The sequence below is a fragment of the Rattus norvegicus genome, chromosome 3, assembly GCF_021556685.1.
Source record: "Rattus norvegicus strain SHRSP/BbbUtx chromosome 3, alternate assembly SHRSP_T2T, whole genome shotgun sequence".
Taxonomy (NCBI): Eukaryota; Metazoa; Chordata; class Mammalia; order Rodentia; family Muridae; genus Rattus; species Rattus norvegicus.
The window spans coordinates 7,904,114-7,924,088 of record NC_141536.1 but is presented as its reverse complement, the minus strand read 5'-3'; the positions used below and the strand labels follow the sequence as shown (position 1 = coordinate 7,924,088).

The window sequence follows — 19,975 nt, the reverse complement described above, 5'->3', positions numbered from 1 at the left end:
GCCTCCCCATGTAGAAAACCCCTATGTCCCCGTGTGGAGAAGCCCCGTGTTCCCAAATAGAGAGGCCTCATGATTTTACTGTTCCTATTTCTGTGATGACTTCATGCCTGCATCCTTACTCAGTGAAAACACGCTGTGAGAACTGCCTTCAAACAGCGGAACACTGAAGGCTTTGGTTTTTACATTGTTTGATTCCTCCCTCCCTTCCTCTCTCCCTCCCTTTCTTCTTCCCTCCCTCCCTTCTTCCCTCCCTCCCTCTCTTCCTTCCTTTCTTCCTCCCCTCCTCTCTCCCTTCCTTCCTTCCTTCCTTCCTTCCTTCCTTCCTTGAGATAATGTTTCTCATGTAATCACACTAAAGATTCTGCAGTCTTGGCCAATTAATCCAGCCTTGATCCAAGGCTGGGATTGTAGGCGTGCAGTGGGAAACTTTGATAAAGACATAGCCTTGACTGATCATCTCCCCACTCAAGGGCAGCGCACCCTGCAGCAAGTGTTCATTTTAACATTTGTCTTGTGTTCTTTGTGGATGTTTTCCCCTCAGATTTCTGGACTCTTTCTTACCAGCCACATAACGTGGGTAGGATGTCAAGGAAGCCGATTGGAGTTGAGGGGCTACCCGTGCTCCCTCTGGAAACTGTTCCACACTTTGACGGTTCAGGCCTCCACCCATCCAGAAGCGCTGGTTGGCACAGGTAACCACTGCCAACCCGAGCTGGCACTAGTGGCCTTCTGTGTTCACTGTCTGGTTCAGTGCATGGCATGGGCAGCACAAGGACCTGATATGTGTGAGGCGCCAGTCACCTAGGTGTCTGGGAAGGGGACACACTAAGTGTAGAGGTGAGCATCTTAGAATACAGATACCACAAGCACAGCCTGCCTGTGCATGGAAGGCAGGCGGGAGACTTCTGAACCTTTGCCACAGCAACCTTACTTTAAAAAAAATCAGAGGTCAGACCAGCCCTCTGTGATTTTGTAAAGCACTTGTAGCATAAACTCACCTTGGTTTACTCAGTAAAATAAGGCAGGTGAACCTTGTTTAGTGAGGTGTATCATTTATCATTTGTTCTAGAACAATTTAGCCTCAAATTGAGCAGCTAGAGTTTCTTTGGGTCAGGAATCTTGAATGTAGTTTAACTTGGGTCCTCAGTTTCAGTATAATGAGATCCAATTCAATTTGGGATAGATCCACTTCCAAGCTCTCTCAGTACCCACTGGCTGCTCCCCCAAGGCCCTCAGGTCCCTGTTGTGTCCTGGCTAGAGGCCCCTCATCCATTTCTCTGAGGTCTGCTCACATCTTGGCAGCTGGCTTAATAGGGGGAACCAGCAGAAGAGCAACGCTCATCACTTCTGTCATACTGGTCTCACTGGGCCGCTCTGCTCCCATGGGAACAAAAACCTGTGAGTTCTAAGTTTCAGAGGCAGGGACTGAGCACAGTCCAGAGCTGCCTGTCACAAGGAGTAAAACTAGGAATCCTGAGGACAGGGACTGAGAGCGGTCAGTAGTTCACAACAGCAAAATGAGAAGTGCATCTGTCTCCTCTTCAAGGCATTAGCCTGCATTGAACATGGAGGTGGCCATGTGGGTACGTTCCAGTCCATCAAGTCCCTGGGGCTGTAGAACAGGTGTTTGTCTGTCCTCCAGTCTTCCTGACCCACATATGTCCAGTCCTGTTGGTACCAAAATCTAGTGAGATCCGTGTGACGCCCTCCGACAGCGTCATAAGACTCCCGTAACTCCGTGGTGTTGCCAAGCACCTACCACTTTGCTTGCTCATGCAAGATGGGTGTGCAGTTGGGTCTGGCTGGGCTGCATGATTCTTTGATTTCTTCTGTTTCTTGTGTGGGGCGTGGTGATAGCTGGCCGCCCAGAGGAAGGCTTGGATTGACTCACTCCTGCAGACTAGCTTCAGCTTCCTTCTTGGCACCAAGATTGGGAAGGACCTTGAGGGCAGGCTGTCATTCAGGCAGGCTGTCTATCCTGTTTGTCCAAACTCAAAGCTAGGAAAAAAGACCCACTTCATTATAGACCCAAGTCGCTTTGCAAAAGGCTATGTCCAGGATACAGGGAGGTTGGTCAATCTTTTTTTTTTTTTTTTAGTAGTTTTTTTTTAATATTTTATTTATTTATTATATATATGAGTACACTGTAGCTGTCTTCAGACACACCAGAAGAGGGCATCAGATCTCATTACAGATGGTTGTGAGCCACCATGTGGTTGCTGGGATTTGAACTCAGGACCTCGGGAAGAGCAGTCGGTGCCCTTAACCACTGAGCCATCTCTCCAGCCCGAGGTTGGTCAGTCTTAAGCTCACATTTCCATTAGAATCAGAAGACAGAGGACCACACACCAGGGAGGAACCCCAGAAACAGTCCAGACACTGGGATCAGACCCATGGCACTATGTGTCTTATTGCATCAGGACTGCTTCTGAGACAGGCTGACTCCAGAGGTCTCTTGTCTCTGCGGAGAAAGGGAAGAGTGCTCACCCACCATGCTCCTGCTGGGCTAGCTCCTCAGAACACTGCTGCTGTGTGCTCAACAAAGAGTGCATGAAGGAAGTTTGGGGCAGCCAGAGGCAGAGGTGCTAGGACACACTTATGTCTGCATGACAGATGCCAGGCAGGCAGCTGCAGCACTGTCCTGTGAACGCAGCCTGATGGGCCTGAAGGAAGCAGTTCCCTGCCAGTGGAATTGGGTCAAGCGGGGAGCAGGATTAAATCTTTGAGGTTTTCTTTTCTCATGGCTGATTTAAACCCGTCTACTAAAGTGCTGACTGCATGGTCTAACCCTCCCCCAGGTAGTGGTTTATGGTTCTTGTCCACTTTAAAGATTAGGGCTGGAGCGAGCAGTGGTTTGGTGGGCAGGAGGAGGGATTACTGTGATGTGAGGCAGATGTTTGAAGATCTGGTGGGGAGAGGAGGCCAGGCAGGCTGGTCACAAGACTAACAACGGTGTCTCACACCAGGCATTGCCCAGCTACTGGTGGTGTGGTCAAAGTCGGCAAGAACAATGTATGCTGGTTTCTACTCCTAGATACAAAGGCATGAGTTTAGCTCCTCATGTCCAAGAGTTTCTTGTGGACCCTGGGTCAGGCTGTATTGAGAAGCAGAGACCCATGAAGGTTGCTGGGTGGAAAGACTCCCTCCCTCCCTGGTGGGAAGTGTACTTTCTGCTCAGGCACTGTCTGTGGGGCCAGTCCCTGACTCGCGTGCTTACCTCTCCTGGGATGCAGCCCATCCCTGTGTAGTTGGGTTGTCTGTCTCTGGCTGCTTGTTTCTGCCTATGGGATGGATTGCATTTTCTGAAAATGCAGTGTACCTGTCAGGTCTGTTGCTATCCTGTAAGCCTCTGTTTTGCTAAGATGCTGGACTTCTGTATTTTAAAATCAGCCAGGTGGTGGTGCATGCCTTTAATCTGAACACTGAGGAGGCAAAGGCAGGTGGATCAGTTCAAGGCCAGCATGATCTACAGAGTGAGTTCTGGGACAGCCTGGGCTACACAGGGAAACCCTGTCTTGAAAAACAAAACAAAAAGGCAAAAAGACTCACCAGGCATTTTATAATCCTTTAATTTCCAAACTCAGAGGCTGAAGCAGAAGTACAACCTTGTATTCAAGGCCAGCCTGAGCTCTATTGCAAGTTCTAGGTCAGCCAGGATGACATAGTATGAGCCTGCTTCCAAAAATCAAAACAAGGGGCTGGAGAGATGGCTCAGCGGTTAAGAGCGCCCGACCGCTCTTCCAGAGGTCATGAGTTCAATTCCCAGCAACCACATGGTGGCTCACAACCATCTGTAAAGAGATCTGATGCCCTCTTCTGGTGTATCTGAAGACAGCTATAGTGTACTTATATATAATAAATAAATAAATCTTTAAAAAAAAAAAATCAAAACAAGAGAATAAAACTCACCGTTTGGAGATGCTTAGTCCTTTTGAAAGAGTGCAGCCCTTGCCAACCTGCCTCCCTGTTGGCCTGGGAGAAAGGGTGCAGCAGCTGGCCAGTTGGTAACTGTGGTAACTGTTGCTGCCCATCTACCCAGGGAAGATTGTACGCAGCCATCTTTGCTCTCGGACCTGGTGGACTCTAAAGCAGAATAGCCCCAGCTCAGTGAGGGCCTCACCTCCATGAGTGTCACTTTTAGGGGTTACAAAGTAGGCAGTGCACACAGCTGGCAGACTGGCAGATCCAAGGGAAAACAAATGCTTTGGGGTTTGGTTCGTGGGTCATGAGGTCAAGGCCATCGACAACCAGGGACAAGGCTGAGGAATGTTAACACGTTCCTTTTAAAGCTTGTGGGGATGGAGGCATCTGGGTTATTGGGCTTGCTCCTCTTGGAACCGCACTCAACCTTCAGAGTGCCATGCTACTGACATGTTCCCAATGTGACTGCCACTGTCCTTGTGCACTGGGAGCAGCCTTCACCAACCCAGTTGTATTGTGGTATCTGGGAAACCCATCCTATGGGCTCTCTTAGATGCTGAGTCTTTCCCCGTTTGAGCTGTTTGACAGATCCAGGGTTTGGTGGTCTGTGGGCTGGCAGCACTGATGCTGTCTTTCCTTCTGCAGGCTTTGAAGGTGACCCCCAGGCTGTGCTGCAGACCATGAGGAGATACATTCGCACATTCTTTGGGTGCAAAGAATGTGGTGAACATTTTGAGGAAATGGCTAAGGAGTCCATGGACTCCGTGAAAACTGCAGACCAAGCTGTTCTCTGGCTTTGGAGGAAGCACAACATGGTGAACAGCCGCCTGGCAGGTGAGAGGCCTGAGTGTTCCTTGCTGTTCCCACACTTGAGCTCATAACCTTGAACCTGGGTTTGGACGGTCTAACCCACTTCAAGGCCCTCGAGGGAGCCCTGGACGGTGTGTTTGAGGACAATAAGTTCCCTCTTGCTAGTGTTTGCTCAGGGTGTCTCAGACCACTTGGAGCCCCTGGCCCTTGTGGCCCTGATGGTGCTCTTTCTTCATCCATATCCCCTTCCCTACCCCCATCCGTACCCCCACCCCCCTACCACTTTACCACAAATAATTCTGAACTCTGGGGGGAAAAGACCCTATAGAAATTTTGCTAAATACTTTTATCGTCTTTAAAATCTGTTGCAGGGACTGGAGATCTAGTTCAATTTGTAAAATTCTTGCCATTCAAGCATGAGGATCTGAGTTGATCTATTAAAAAAGGCAATCTGGGTGCAGCAACACCTATAATTCTGGTGCTGGGGAGATGGAAAGGATCCCTGGCCAGTCTAGCCCAATCCAATCCGCAAACTCCAGGTTCAGTGAAAGACCCTGTTTCAGAACGTAAGAGCAGTCAGAGAGTAACTGCGGAAGATGTTCAGTGCCCTGGCCCCTTCCAGAGTGTGTGTGCAGACACGTGCACACACACATCTCGGATCACTGAATAAACCTCACACGTGACTTTGTTTTAAGAAAACAAAATAGAGGGCCCATGTTGTCTGTCAGGGTTAAGTAATTCCCACTATTCCAAAATCAATGGCAGATTAAAATTAGGCTTAAGAGTAATTCTACTGAGAAATGAATTTAATAGAGATGAACAGAAAATGTCACTAAACTCTAGGTTTTTGTTTAATCTGCTGTATTATAAAGCATATTACAACTAAAGCACTAAGGAAAATTGGTTTTTCTTGGCACCAAGAGCAGACGGTGCCTTTCGTGTGGAGGATTTGCTTTGTCTCAAGGCGCTGCTGTAGCGACCCTTATACAGGGATTTCTCTCTAATGCCTTCCCTATCTCCCTCCCACCAGGCGCCTGGCTCTGAGGCAGCCAGAACAAGACACCAGCTGGGCCTTGCCCAGTCCAGGGCCCCCAGCGGGAAGGGGCGATAGAGCCTGGTGCAGTGTTGCTCCTAAGATTCCTTGCCTGCTCAGCAGCCACATCACCAGCCTGAGTTTCGGGTCTTCATCTCTTTGTCAGATCCGTACTTTGTTTTAGCAAGACCCCTGCTGTGTGTCTCAGAGAGTTCATCCTCATCTCCTACTAGCTGACTGTCCAGGGAGTGCTGGCTGGCCTGGGCCTTGTCTCCTCACCCTGTGTGTACACACAAAAGATGGTCCTGCCGTTATGTAATTCTGTACACACTCGGAACAGTGGGACACAGGGTAATCACAGCAGAGCAGTGTGCACTTCCAACTCTGGGGAGGGATCAGGGCAACAGTAGGGATGTGGGAGGCCCCAGGCCAAACACTTTGGGAGAGTCGTGATTCTGACTGGGAAGCTGAATCCCAGCTGGGAAACACAGGACAGCAGTGCTGGGTGGCTTCTTGTGTGTGCTTGCCTAGACAGGTGTGGACATGACCTGGGAGGTAGCAAGACTCAAGGGAGGCCCGTTTCCATCAGGAGCCAGGTTCATATGTACTGCAGGTGTCCTGGTTTGTCTAAACATGACTTCCCTACTGGAGTCAAGTCCAAAGTCTTTAGGAATCTTCAGGGCCTAGGGACATGGGAAGGGGTCTAGAGCGTGGAGAAATGTTTGAGTAAGTAGTGTCCTGGGGAAGGGGTGCTTTCAGCAGCCAGAGTGCTCAAGGACTGCGAGGTGGTGGGTCTCAAGGGCACTTTAAGAAAGACACATGGTGGTGTAAGCCACAGGCCGATCTCTATAATTTCAAGGCCAGCCAGGTCTATAGAATAAGTTCCAGGACAGTCAGAGCTACACAGAGAAACCCTGTCTCAAACAAAATAGGACATAGGAATGAGAACTTGATGGGCCCAGGTAGGAGGGAAGGTCTAGGTAAGTCACAGAAGAGTGTAGTCCTGAGAGGCAAGTAGAGCCCAGAATGCAGTGCACTTCCTTTAAATGCATGGCTTGCCAGAAAGAAGAGGGCATTTGGATGCCCAGGAGTTGGGGAGGGAAGGAAGCTGGGACATGAGTGCTGGTGGGTGAGAGTTTTATCACCCTGTGGCTGAAAGGTTTCTCTGGGGTTTTTCCTTGCCTCCCTTCTAGGCCATTTGAGTGAGGATCCTAAGTTTCCAAAGGTCCCATGGCCCACTCCAGACCTCTGCCCAGTCTGCCATGAGGAAATTAAAGGACTAGACAGCTGGGATGAGGAGCAGGTGCTTGTGTTCCTGAAGCAGCACTACAGCAGGGACAACCTGGTGGACACATACTCTGTGGACCAGGGCAGTCCTGGTGAGTGGGAAGGCATGGGCAGACGGCAAGAAGAAGGCAAAGGTCTTAACCCCTCAGGGAAGGCCTGGGGACACCAGGACACTGAGAGTCTCCGTCCAGCCCATATTCTGGGGCCCAGAACTGACCTTTCCAAGAGCCTGCACCACAGGCTGGACCTAAGACTACAGAGCCCTCAGGGACCCCAGACCCTTGAGGAGGCCAAGGCAGTCGTGCCCTTCCTTGGGGTTGGCTTCTCCAGTCTGGACATGAGCCTCTGTGTGGTGCTCTACGTGGCCTCCTCCTTGTTCCTGATGATCATGTACTTCTTCTTCAGAGTAAGGTCCAAGCGATGGAAAGTTCGGCTCTACCACCCAGCTGTGTAGAGTGCCTGGGTCGGTCATTCCTGGTGACACAGAGGAAGCCTTTGAAATCACCCACCCACCTGCAGCTTTAATGTTGGGGTCAGGGATTTTACAAATGTGCCCAGCATGGTGTCGGGAGGAGCATGTTTTGTTCTGTTTTTTTCTAATGGAACATTTTTGCCTTGTCCTCACCTTCCTGGCCTCCATGTTAGACTCGTGTGATTTGCCCCTGTAGGCTAGAAGGAGTCAGGTCCAACACAAAGCCACACACCCTTCCGTATTGCTGCTCCTTCCAGGAGGCCTCACATCTACGTTTGTTCCCTCCCCAAACCCCATCTCATGGGGGCAGTGTCCAGAGATGCGCAGCCAAAGCACAGAGGCCTCCAGAGCTCACTGCTACAGATGCAGGCTGTGTAGCAGTTCCTGCACAAGCCTGATGTGTTTTCATAGGAGTGCAGGTGCTCTGGTCACCTTGTGGGGTGCAGGGCCTAGAGGCCACTAGGTTATGTTATGGCTTCCCTGTGTCTTAAATAACCAGATCAGGTGGGCGATCCTGGTCCCTGTGGGGCAGTGCAGTCTCCAGGAAGCCTCTAGAGCCCCTGTCATGTCTTTCATACACACTGCAGAAGACACTGGTGGTAGCGTGGGGTGCTACCCCTGCATACTAGGCCTCCTGGCCTTGAGGGTAACTTAAGAACAGCAACATCAGTTTAACAGATTAAATACATTATTTGTAAAATCCCAATGGTAAACTTGTGCCTAAAGACTTTTTAAAAAAATGGACTAAGCCTACATTCCTACCGAGGCTCCTCACGGCTCAGGAGCCTCTCTTTATTTGGACAAAGCAAGCTAGTTGTGTGTCTGTCTGTCTCTGTGTGTCTGTCTGTCTGTCTGTCTCTGTACATGTATGTGTCTGTCTGACTGTCTCTGTGTGTGTCTGTCTCTGCGCACATGTGTGTGTGTCTGTCTATCTCTGTGTGTGTGTGTCTGTCTCTGCGCATGTATGTGTGTGTCTGTCTCTGTGTGTGTCTGTCTGTCTCTGCACACGTGCGTGTGTGTGTGTCTGCCTGTCTCTGTCTGTGTGTGTGTCTGTCTGTCTGTCTCTGCGTGTGTGTGCGCGCGCACACATTTATGTGTGTGTGTGTGTGTCTGTCTCTGCGCATGTATGTGTGTGCCTGTCTATTTCTGAGTGTGCATGTGTGTGTGTCTGCGTGTACACCTCTGTACTCACATGGGGATGACTAGGTTACATATACATTCCACTTTGCATATTCTATATTTTATATTTGCATCCTTCCCAGTGACAGTTGGTCACATGGGTACCATTTAAGACCCTGTATTATCAATGTCCCTGCTGCCACTTAAGAAAATGGACAGCTGTCTCCTTGGGCTGTTGTTAACCCTCCTTTCATCACATGGGAGGATCAGTGCTGAGAGCCAGGCCTCCCTGGCTGGGGCAGATGGCCAGACTCAGCCACTTGAACCTCCTGCTTCACTTCCCTGTGGCAGGAAGTGTCTTCTTTGAAACCTGGAGTCCTGTGCTTAAAAACAAACAAAAAATAGTTCATCCTGGGGCTGGGGATTTAGCTCAGTGGTAGAGCGCTTACCTAGGAAGCACAAGGCCCTGGGTTCGGTCCCCAGCTCCAAAAAAAAGAACCAAAAAAAAAAAAAAAAAAAAAAAGTTCATCCTTAGGTATTTCTAAGGATAGACACCACTGGTCTGTCAGGTAGAGAATTGGGCCTATTTAAGGACAGGTCCAGTGAAATCCTTCAGCCCACAGTGGAACCACTGGGGAGCATTGTTGAAGGGGGCCTCAGCTGTGGCCCTGGGGTGCCATAGCACCTCACAATGTTTGCAGAAGCTCACTCTGGGCAGATCCTACTTCAGCTGCCCTTGTAGAGTCCCAGGTCATCCCTTCTGGGGGACAAGCTTGCCACGGACATCCCTTTTTGAACTGCTCATTCTGCAGTGAAAAGGCTTGCCTTCTCCAGGGCCCTGTTCAATACAGGGACCCACCTTTGGCCAAGTATAAGGTCTGTTCTAAAGTCTGAAGTTTTATGAGAGGTATTACGATTAATGTCTAGAATAGTTCAGTAATTTAAATGTTTATTTATTTTTGATGCAAATATTTTGAATAAAAAGCCAATTGGCATGAAAATGTCAATGAAATTTCTTAACTTAAAGAAGGGGTACATTTTGTATTTAAACTCTAATGTGTACATTGTAAGAATAAAGAAATTTGACATTAATAAAGTTGTTACAGTTTTTTGACATGTGAGCAGCCGTGTGTAAAGTTAGACTCGGGATTCTCTAAACCGTTCTCTTCCTTCTAGTTTGCAGCCCCAACTCAGGAGTTCTAGGAATTTTTGCATAGATAAAGTAGAGGCTTTTGGAAGGACAGCCTAGAGGCCAGGCAGGAAGTGAGGAATGAGAATCAACTGTGCTGAGAGCTGCAGGACTCCGAGCCTTTGTCAACACAGGAGAGGAAACAGTGCAAGTGCCTCCTCACACTGTTTCCAAGCCCACAGACAGGACTCTAGACCCCGAGCTGGGGAAGACCAGCCAGTCAGTCTAGAAGCTGCTGAGCTTCTCACCAAATTTCCCTCCCATTTGTTCCCAGTCTGGGGCAGATAAGGCTTTAGAACCCGGAATCTGTTCCACCAGGGGAGGGCAGTCCCAGGCTAACAGCCCAGAGGCTCCCAAACCCGTGTACTACGAACATAGCACCTCTAGCCAAGGCCCAGAGCCCAGGGCCGAACAAGTTGGAGCCACTATGCTACTCTGATAGGTAAAGGGAGTCCTGAGAAAGGGCAAGCACACATTCTAGACTAGTCAAATCCAGCCCTGGAGTGTCGCCAGCCTGACTCCGCCTGTCCGCCTGCCGGGACCTGCAAGGGGCCAAGGGCGGGGACAGAGGAGGGGCGGGGCAGGCTGGTGAAGGTCCCCAACAGGCTAGTGCCTCCTTCAGCACCGCGGACAGCGCCAGCTCAATGAGTAGGCCAAGGCCTGAAACAGGTCCAGCACTCCAGGGAACACCCAGCAGGAACCACTGGATTAGTGACTACCATGCTGTTAGAAGCGGAACTCGATTGCCACCGAGAGCAGCCCGGTGCCCCTGGAGCTGCTGCCCTCTGTACCTTCAGCAGGACTCCAGGTAAGAGCCATTGCAGTCCAGAGGCCTCCATACCAGGCAGGTAGAAGAGAAGAGACAGAATGCAGAGGGGTGACTAGGAGGAAGTAGCATAGGAATGGTTGCGGAGAAAAAAGTAGAAGGTGATAGCAGGCAGGGAGGCTAGGAAGGCTAAAGGCTACAGGGTCAACAGTGACCAGAAAGGCCTGGGGCAGAATGAGGAGCATAAAGGATCCCAGAGATTGGATGCCCCACAGTTTCCAGAGCTGCTTTGGCTTGCAGCAAGGATCCCCAGGGCAAGCCTCCCACTTGAACTCTGATCCCCAAGGGCCATTCCACTGCCATGGACGTTGGAAAATAATGGAAGCATTGTTGGCGGCAAGCCAGATGCCCAGTAGTGGGAGCCGCCCCTTCCCTAGTCTAGTCACACATGGCCCCCGCCCCACTGCCTCTGCAGCAGCTGACACTCAATGGCTCACATCCCGGTTCACCCAGCACCCATTTCACTCCAACTGATGTCTCCAGACCGTCTCGGAATAACAAATTCAGAGCAACATGACAGGATGGCTATGGGTGGGCAGGCAGGCGCAGGGCTCTTTCTGAGGCAGCAGGTGTGCTGGGACCAAGTGGGGAATCCTGCGGCCTTTCATTCGCCCTGCCCTTCGTATTCTGGGCTCTGATCAGTCACAGCCCTAGGGACAAGGACAGAGGCAAAGCAGGGCAAGTAGAGGAACCAGGAAAGTGGCAGCAACCTGCTGATTCTGCAAACACTTATAGGGTGTCCCTGATAGATACCAGGGTGCTACACCCTGCTGGATTCTAGTTCCTACCGGTGACTGCACAGGTCTGGTGCTGTCTCCTGGCTGAATGCTAGGAGCCCTCAGTGAAGGCACATGCAAGAATAGGATGGGTTCTGGTGGGCTCACCTGTTCGGATGGGGATGAGATGTGGAAATCCAGGTACAGGGATTGTTTTAAGGAGTTGGGGTGTGGAAGTGAGGTTGGACCTCAGGGCTTCCGCAGTTCAACCCTTTTTTGACCTAGAGTCTTGGTGTGTTCCTGCAGAGGACACCAGGCCTGAAGTCCTAAGAATCGTTCCTTCTCCCTACACTGGCTCCAGGAGGCAGTTCCAGTAGTGGGGTCCAGAAGTTCAGAGTTGGGGGCCTTCAAATAGAGCTCCTTGCAGTTCTACTGTGGCTTCTTTGCCTCCACGTTCCCTCGGTGGCTATCAGGTTGCCCTTCTGCTGGCCCGGTGTGGTCCCAATGATTTCCAGCTCCGGTTCAGAGGCTAAACGTGAGCAAAGAGAATGCAGTCCCCTCCCTGTCACTTTCTTCAGGACCTCAGCCTTCCGGGAGCCTTAGCGAACTTGCTTGGGGTAGGGGTGAGCATCTGTGGGAAGCCTTGAGTGGTTACCCAGCTGTCTCCGTCCTCGGGAAGTGCAAGTCGGACGGCTTCTAGGCACCTCAATTCTGGCTGAAAGGCGCACAGAGTTTCCAGTGGCATCCAGTGGCCTCCGGAGCGTCTCTGCGACCCCCGTCCCAGCCCCGCCCGCGGCCCCGCCCCCCGCCGCTCCGCCCTCCGCGGGCCGGAGGCTTGGCGCCCAGAGGCCTCCCGTGGGCACAGCGCCCAGCAGCGACACGAGTCGCTCCGACGCCAGCTCGGAGTCCCTGCAGCGGTGGCCTCGCTGGACCCAGGGGAAGTTCAGGGTCGGAGGGCGGCAGCACCAAGCGCCCGGCCCCATGGAAGCTCGTGGGGAGCTGGACCCGTCCCGGGAATCCGCGGGCGGAGACCTCTTGCTGGCGTTGTTGGCGCGAAGGGCTGACCTGCGCCGAGGTGGGTGCCCGACGGAGAGGCTGCACTGAACAGATCCGGATGTCCTCGGTTTTTTCTGGCCCCTACGCGGAGGCTAGCAGAAGCCAGGGTATTTGGACAAGGGTGTGTCTGAGGGGCTCTGGCATGGCTAAGCAAAGGCGCCTCAACCTCCAAAATGTGTTCTCCGCCTGATGCTGTGTTGTCCTGGCACTGGGAGCCCTTGGTGATTCAGGAATGGTTTAAGGGACCCTTTGCAGGGGCTGAGGCCCCTGGGCTGGAGGGAACATGTGAAGATGTTTCAAGACCCAGGAAGCAGGAGTATCTCCTTAGGAACTGCCTTCACTCAGTCCCTTCCCCGTTTTCAGAGGGATCAGGGCCCCGTCATGCTGAAACGCGCATCTCCCCTGAGTTGAGTGAGTCTTAGTGTCTGCACCGGCAGTTTACCGCTAAGCTGGTGGTCAAGACTCCATTAGAGGGAAAAGTGGGACTTGTCGGGGCCCCCAGCTTCTTGGTGGTACCAGACTTTTTTTGAAGGGTTTTGGTTCTGGGGAATGAGAGCTCTCTGCGTTTTCAGGCGATAGGAAAAGAATCAGTTAGGCTGGCAGAAGGTCGGTCGAAGCAGGTGGGAAAAGGATTCTATGCAGATTGGGGGTGTTGGATATGAGCTACTTGCTTATTTATTTATTTTCCGATGGTTTATGGGATGGGTTACCCTCAGGGGCTGGGAGGAAAAGGTGGGAGGGGAGGATGAGAAGGGGAGGGAGGAAGGCTTGGTAAGCTAGACTCCAGAATTCTATGAGGCTTGCTAGAGCGCTGGTGGCTTCCGAGGCTCCATTGGGCCCTCCAACTCTGTATAGGAAACTGTACTGAGACTGGAGTTCACCATGCAACGTAAGCAGGAGGAGGTCGAGGGTGGCTTCCCTGGGAGGCTTGACGTTGGCGACAGCTTTTGTAGGAAGCGGGCCCCCTGCTGTGAGCTTCTTGGCCGAAGCGCTGTCCGGGCCTGGGTGCTGAATCTGCAGTGTATGGCCTGTCCAGCCACCCCACTCTCTTCTGCGTATCCTTGCGACCTTAGGACGGCTCTGGTGGTGCTCTGGTACAGTTCTAGTCGATCTCCATGTCCACACCTGGAGATGTGGTTTTGCTCAGTGCGGGACAGCATCTATCGCAGGCTGTGGCCAGTGCTGGAGGGAGGTGGGGCAATCCTTTTCTAATTCCTCCCACCGTGGAGGCCAGCCTGGAGCTAGGTGTCTGTAACACGAGATAAAGACACTGGTGTGGTTGTGACATGAGTGGGTCCTGGGTCCTGCACATGGTTCTCCTTTTTCTAGAAACCTTTCCTAAATTACCAGGGACTCTTTGTCATGAACATAAGGAAGAGCCCCTAAATGTTTCCCCTGGCTCTCGAAAGGCACCTTTAGATTTTCCCACCCGGTTTCCGGAGGCCTGCCATCCTGGGGATGAGAACTTAGGTGTTAGAAGAAGTGGCGGTGTACAGAATTGAAGTCACTGCAGCTCACATCTGAACAGGAAAGGAATGGGTCTTTCGTATATACATATGTGTGTATGTATACGTATATGTGTGTATATATCACATTACATACATATGAAAGCATATGTGTGTGCTCAAAAAAAAAAAAAAAACAGCCGTTGCACTCATAAATTCCTGCTGTCATTGAAGCGGGGCCAGCATCCATTTATCCATACCTCAGGTGCTGTGGGCAGGGGCCATGCTGGACAGACTTACTTTGCTGGAACTCTGCAGAGTGGGGCTGAGATGCTCTGTTGATCAAAACCCCAAAGGCAACGAAGTTCCACGTGTGGTCCTTTGCCCTTGCTTGTAAGGACATGTTGTCTATTTTCTGTCCTGGCTTTCCCGATCACCCCAAGGGTGGGGTTTTCATTTGAGATGGACACGACCCGTCTGGCGCTGGAAACACTTTGTAGAGCAGTTATTCAGCTTACAGGACAGCTTGGTCACCTTCTTGCTGCGGACACATTTCTAGACCTACTTCACTTTCCCTTGACTACAGTGAGGCTGAGGATACAGTACGTGAGCACTGCTCTCGCTGGGGAGCCTGTGGCCCCGAAAGCCGCAGGAGAAGGTGGCAGAAAGGCAGATCCTTGCACAGCTCTAAGGCCTGCAGGCTGACTCCAGCTCACGAAAGGACCATGCGCGTCATTTGTGGTTCCATGACCTGGCTTATTCTTGTATCCACAGAGATCCCCATGTGCGCAGGATGTGACCAGCACATCTTGGACCGTTTCATCCTAAAGGCTCTGGACCGACATTGGCACAGCAAGTGTCTCAAGTGCAGTGACTGCCACGTGCCTCTGGCTGAGCGCTGCTTCAGCCGCGGGGAGAGCGTCTACTGCAAAGACGACTTCTTTAAGTAAGCTGGCTGCCGAATTGCTTTCACAGGGAAGAGTAGAAGGGTGATAGGGCTGGCAGAAAACAGGCTGGGAGTGAGCGCCATACCTAGGTCTCTACCCAAATAGGGCACCCTGGAATCTGGCTAAGTTCAGGATGGGGTTTCCTGTGACATTTTTAATTTTTTTATTTTATATGTATATGTGAACGGCTACATTATTTATACTATGCACCACATGCATGACCGGTGCCCTGAGAAGATTGAAAGGGCATCGGATCCCGCAGCTGGAATTACATATGATTGCGAGCTGTCTTGTGGGTAGTACCTTAAACGACTGTTGGTTTTATAAATCATAAAAGCAGTTGTTCGGTTAAAAAAAAAAGATTAACCCAAATTTGTAGAGATGTATGAGACTTACTCTCCCTCTTAAAATCTGTTTTTTGTTCCTTAAATATCTGGGAAGTGGGCAGCTCGGGCTTCTCAGAGCTAAGGGAAGTGAGTCAGGTAAGGTCGTGGCCTTCTAGATCCATCTTTCCCAACAGCAAGGAGAGGGTTCTGCTACCCAAGGTACTGTGGCTCTGCCCAGGCGGCCGGGGAGAGCTGATGGAGTCTTCCTGACCGCGCCTCAGGCGCTGGGAGCTGGCTGCTTTGAGACCCGCTCCAGGCGAAGGAGCCCCTCCGCTGAGCCGCACCTTGTGCATCTTGCAGGCGCTTCGGGACCAAGTGCGCCGCATGCCAGCTGGGCATCCCGCCCACGCAGGTGGTGCGGCGCGCCCAGGACTTCGTGTACCACCTGCATTGCTTCGCCTGCGTGGTTTGCAAGCGGCAGCTGGCCACGGGGGACGAGTTCTACCTCATGGAAGACAGCCGGCTGGTGTGCAAGGCGGACTACGAAACAGCCAAGCAGCGAGGTCAGTGGGCGGAGATGGCCCTCACGGGCGAGGAGGGAAACTCTCAGGTCTAGAGGCTGGGGACGGGAATTGGTTTGGTCCTGGGAGGTGGGGCAACCTGAAGCCCCAGGCACTGAGCAGACTGCTCCGGGGAGCCTGCAGTAGCAGTCGCATCGGCGGAAACAGGAGGTTGCCCTCTTTGAGAGAATTAGCAGCGCAACACCCTTGATCGTGAAGACCTGATTCCCACAAACTCTTAGAATATGGGGGTCGAGGACCGTGTCTGGCAGCGAGGCGCACCGCTGCGGGTTCCTAATACAGAGCCCGTCTGCCGGCGCTCCGCGTTCCGGGAAGCGAGCGGGGCCACCGGCGGCCTTGGCTTGGGAGCCAGGACCTCAGGGGCATCCGGAGAACGACGCGGGGCTCTTGGGGTGAAGCACAGGGCGCAGGCTGGCGCAGCCGGAGCGGGCTGGCCGGCCTCACCGTTTGTCCCGCGCAGAAGCCGAGGCCACAGCCAAGCGGCCGCGCACCACCATCACCGCCAAGCAGCTGGAGACGCTGAAGAGCGCCTACAACACCTCGCCCAAGCCGGCGCGCCACGTGCGCGAGCAGCTCTCCTCCGAGACCGGCCTGGACATGCGCGTGGTGCAGGTCAGCGCTCGGTCGCGTCCCCCGGCCCCAGAAGGGGCGCGCGCTCCGCGGGAAGCTGGGCAGCCACTCACCATCCCTACCCCCCAGGTGTGGTTCCAGAACCGCCGGGCCAAGGAAAAGAGACTGAAGAAAGACGCAGGCCGGCAGCGCTGGGGACAGTATTTCCGCAATATGAAGCGCTCCCGCGGCAGCTCCAAGTCCGACAAGGACAGCATCCAGGAGGGACAGGACAGCGACGCGGAAGTCTCCTTCACTGGTAAGTTGGTCGCGTTAACTCGGGCTGGCCTCCGGGCTCACTTCTCCAGCTGCCTCTCCGGGGAGGATCCATGTTGGCCCTCAGGCTTCATGTTCCTGAGGCGACCGGCTGCAACTCTGGAATTATACAACACGAAGCTTCCCGAAGGCAGAGAAAGTACTTCCATCCTCCGCTGAGGGACCCAACTCTTATTTTCTCTACCAGGATCGCCGCTCACATCCCTTAATACCCACTTCCGTTTGGGACCGTATTGTGACCTCGGTTACTAGTACAGCCTCTGGGCCCTTAAATTTTCTCATCTATGAAATGAGTCCCTCCCAGAATTGCCACATCCTGGGCACTGGCTGGGGTTGCAACCTCTCTGAGCAGAGATCAAAGCCTTCCTTGGAGGGTACAGCTGAAGGGGCAGAGGGTAGAGGAGTGGAAGGAGGAGGCTGAAAGCTGGCCTAAGTTGAGAGTGCTGAAGAGACTGCCGCTGGCTGACCCATTCGTTCTTGTGTATAAGACGGCCTCCTCTATTCAGTCAGAGTACTATTCAGACACTACAGGAACCCGTAGTCTCCTGGTAGAGGCATGAGCTTCTCAGCAGAGCTCTCTTTTCTGTTGCAGATGAGCCGTCCATGGCTGACATGGGGACTGCTAATGGCCTGTACAGCAGCCTGGGAGAGCCTGCCCCTGCGTTGGGCCGGCCTGTAGGAGGCCTGGGCAGCTTTACATTGGAGCACGGAGGTTTGGCAGGTCCAGAGCAGTTTCGAGAGCTGCGTCCAGGCAGCCCCTATGGCATCCCACCATCTCCTGCGGCCCCACAGAGCCTTCCCGGCCCCCAGCCTCTTCTCTCCAGCCTGGTATACCCAGACACCAACTTGGGCCTTGTCCCTTCGGGGCCTCCAGGTGGGCCCCCACCCATGAGGGTGCTGGCTGGAAATGGACCCAGCTCTGACCTCTCCACAGAGAGCAGTGGTGGCTACCCAGACTTTCCTGCTAGCCCTGCCTCCTGGCTGGATGAAGTAGACCATGCTCAGTTCTGACCGAGGGCCCCCCAGTTCCCTTGGCTCTAACTCAGGGGTCTTGGTGCTGCCTCTGGGTGGGCAGCTAGCCCCACCCCATGATGTCCATTTCAAGGACCTCTGAGGGAAGGACAGGGTTCCCACGTGAGAGAATAGAGACTGTCCCACTTCCAGCTTCTCTGGCTGCTCCCTGGGGCTGAGGGACTCCATAGCCCTTCCTTGGACACAAGCGTAGCCTGCCTCGTGGGCGGCTACAAGCCAGTGATTCTTGACCGTTCTGGTAAGCATTGCTCTCCCTTTATCAGCCAGTGAACTCTTGCTGCTATTTTCCACAGGGCAGGAGGCCAGGCCCTACCTAGTGTCCTGGCATAAAACAATAGTAACAACTTGCGTCATCACTTCTGATGGGCTTGGTAGGAGACTGTGCTCGGCCAGCCGTGCCTGGTCACTGACCTCTCCTCCCAGCTGCCAGCTCTCCTGACCTGGAGTCTCCAGGTCTTTCTGTTCTGGAATGCAATGCGTTGGGGAGTGGAGCTTTCTGGAACCCCTTCTCCAAGGTGTAGTCTTTAAACGTGAAGACAATTCCCTTTCTCCTGAGGCACAGCCTCCCTCAGGTGCAGAGCAGAAATGTGCAGCAAGGACAGACACCGTTGCCAAACAGACTGTGGTCCTGTGCAGGGGGTGGGGTGTTCTGTCAGCCCAGACCAGGAGACCTCCCCCACTGGAGGAGGTTGGGCTGGGGGGGTCCTCCCAATCCAGTCTGTCTCAGACACAAAGCTTGGCCATGTGTCAGTTAAAGTCACTCCTGAAAACCAGGATCTTGGCTACCTGTTGGTTCTGTAAACATCCTGTGACTTTTATTTATTCCCCGGTGATCCGCTCTTTCCAAGACTTCAATAAATTTGTCAGTTTCCATGCTAGAAGGCCTGTGTTTTTAGTGAGCCTGGAGCTCTGGCTGAGATTGTCGCATGGGGCTGAGGGCATCCTCTCAGAGGGTAGTGGTGCTGGCGCTAAGACAGGCCCCTGGTATCGGTTTGGCATCTGCTTGCTCTCTCTGGTTTTTTTCCAAACCACTGAGCCCTGGAAGTAGGCATAAGACTGACTATTCACGGGGTGGGGGTGGGGGCAATGACTAAGGTCTCCACATCGCCCAGGCTGAGCTCTGGGATGTCCAAGGAGCCACCAAACACAGCAGGGAGTGCCATGAGGAGGCTCCAGGAAGACTCAGGTGCTCTGTAATTTGGATTCCAGAGCCTTAACTGCCCTGCTAACTTGCTGTGTAACCTAGAGCCAGTGACGACTTCTGTGAACCCTAAACAGGAAGGCCAGAGCCCTTGAAAGGGAAACCTAAAGGTCAGGGCAGGGCCACCAGCCTGTCAGGCTGTGTTCAGTAGAGACCAGGAAAGCAACAGTGACGGGAACACACTCCACCTCTCTGTGGGTCTGCAGGGCTGACCTCCACTGAGGGTTTCCCTCGGGTAGAATGGGCGTCTGGACAGGGTACTGGAGGAGGAGGAAGAGGGTAGATTGATTCTGGGGTGAGGGATGGCAAGTGCTGTTTACTGCACAGAAAACGGTTGGTATGGCCTGGGATCTTCTCACGAGGGACTCTGCTCGCCCAATCCTCATCTCCACGGAACTTTGTGTCTCTTGAATGGGCCTCAGCTGAGAGATCTGATGTTACGGGTGTTTTTAGGCACTCTGTGAATATCTCCAGCACCCACCCTTCTCACTAAGGAGGCAGCCAGGCCCATGGAGAGGAGGGAAGGGGGAGAGAGGCAGAGAGAGCGGCCAGATAGACTTGGCCCCAAAAGGGCAGAGAGGAGCCCCTTCACAGTGCATTCAGAGTACAGTGAGCCAGGGCCAGGAACTCTCACGGCTGAGCTCCTGAACTCTATCTCGCAAGCCTGTCTCCAGACTTCTGCACACTCATCCACCGGCTGTTGCCCACAGGGAGCCTGAAGTCCAGAGTAGGAAGGGTTTATCCTGGTGGGGCACCTGCTGTGGTAAAAAGGAGCCCTGCCCAGCTCCACTTCCCAGACCTACAGCTCTATCCTGAACTGCCTGGTGAACCGGGTCACCATGCCTCCCGGTAAAACAGGTAAGAAAGAGTCCCGCATCCCCTGCCCCTAGGCAGGGTTTCTCTGTGTAGATCTAGCTGTCCTGGAACTCACTCTGTAGACCAGGCTAGCCTGAACTCACAGAGTGCTGGGTTTAAAGGTGTGCACCACCACTCACTGACTGACTTGAAGGGCTTTTAAGGCCATGTCTGTGTACTAGGAGAGAGACAAGACGCACTCCTGGGATCTACCAGGCATGGCAAGAGGACAGTGCTAGTCTGAGAGAAGTGAGGTGTGGAGGGTGGAGAACTG

The 19,975-nt window shown here is 52.9% G+C and overlaps 2 protein-coding genes across 6 annotated transcripts in view; both read left to right on the top strand.

Annotated features, from left to right (window-relative positions):
* Qsox2 (quiescin sulfhydryl oxidase 2) overlaps positions 1 to 10,038 on the top strand; it is a 29,972-nt gene extending 19,934 nt beyond the window's left edge. Inside the window, exons 10-13 of one of the 4 annotated variants that reach the window (XR_015683411.1) lie at positions 542 to 692; positions 4,567 to 4,755; positions 6,958 to 9,046; positions 9,126 to 9,738. Coding sequence is in view for 2 of the 4 variants with exons in the window: in NM_001109434.1 (NP_001102904.1) it covers positions 542 to 692; positions 4,567 to 4,755; positions 6,958 to 7,505 (888 nt within the window). In the remaining 2 variants the exon portion in view is untranslated. 4 annotated transcript variants of the gene reach the window in all.
* A 453-nt stretch (positions 10,039 to 10,491) lies between these two features.
* On the top strand, positions 10,492 to 18,526 carry Lhx3 (LIM homeobox 3). Of its 2 annotated transcripts, none has more exon segments than NM_001426997.1 (6): positions 10,492 to 10,639; positions 14,649 to 14,820; positions 15,508 to 15,710; positions 16,189 to 16,340; positions 16,428 to 16,596; positions 17,206 to 18,526. In NM_001426997.1, coding segments are annotated over 6 exon segments (1,203 nt in total). In that variant the 5' UTR covers positions 10,492 to 10,551; the 3' UTR covers positions 17,625 to 18,526.
* Positions 18,527 to 19,975: the final 1,449 nt, after the last annotated feature.

What these genes read in the sequence shown, in the direction of transcription:
- Lhx3 (XM_087647337.1), top strand. Translation starts at nt 12,355, where the DNA reads ATGGAAGCTCGTGGGGAGCTGGACCCGTCCCGGGAATCCGCGGGCGGA. An exon ending in TGCAAAGACGACTTCTTTAA is followed by an intron (nt 14,821 to 15,507) that starts GTAAGCTGGCTG and finishes TGCATCTTGCAG; the next exon opens with GCGCTTCGGGACCAAGTGCG. An exon ending in CGAAACAGCCAAGCAGCGAG is followed by an intron (nt 15,711 to 16,188) that starts GTCAGTGGGCGG and finishes TGTCCCGCGCAG; the next exon opens with AAGCCGAGGCCACAGCCAAG.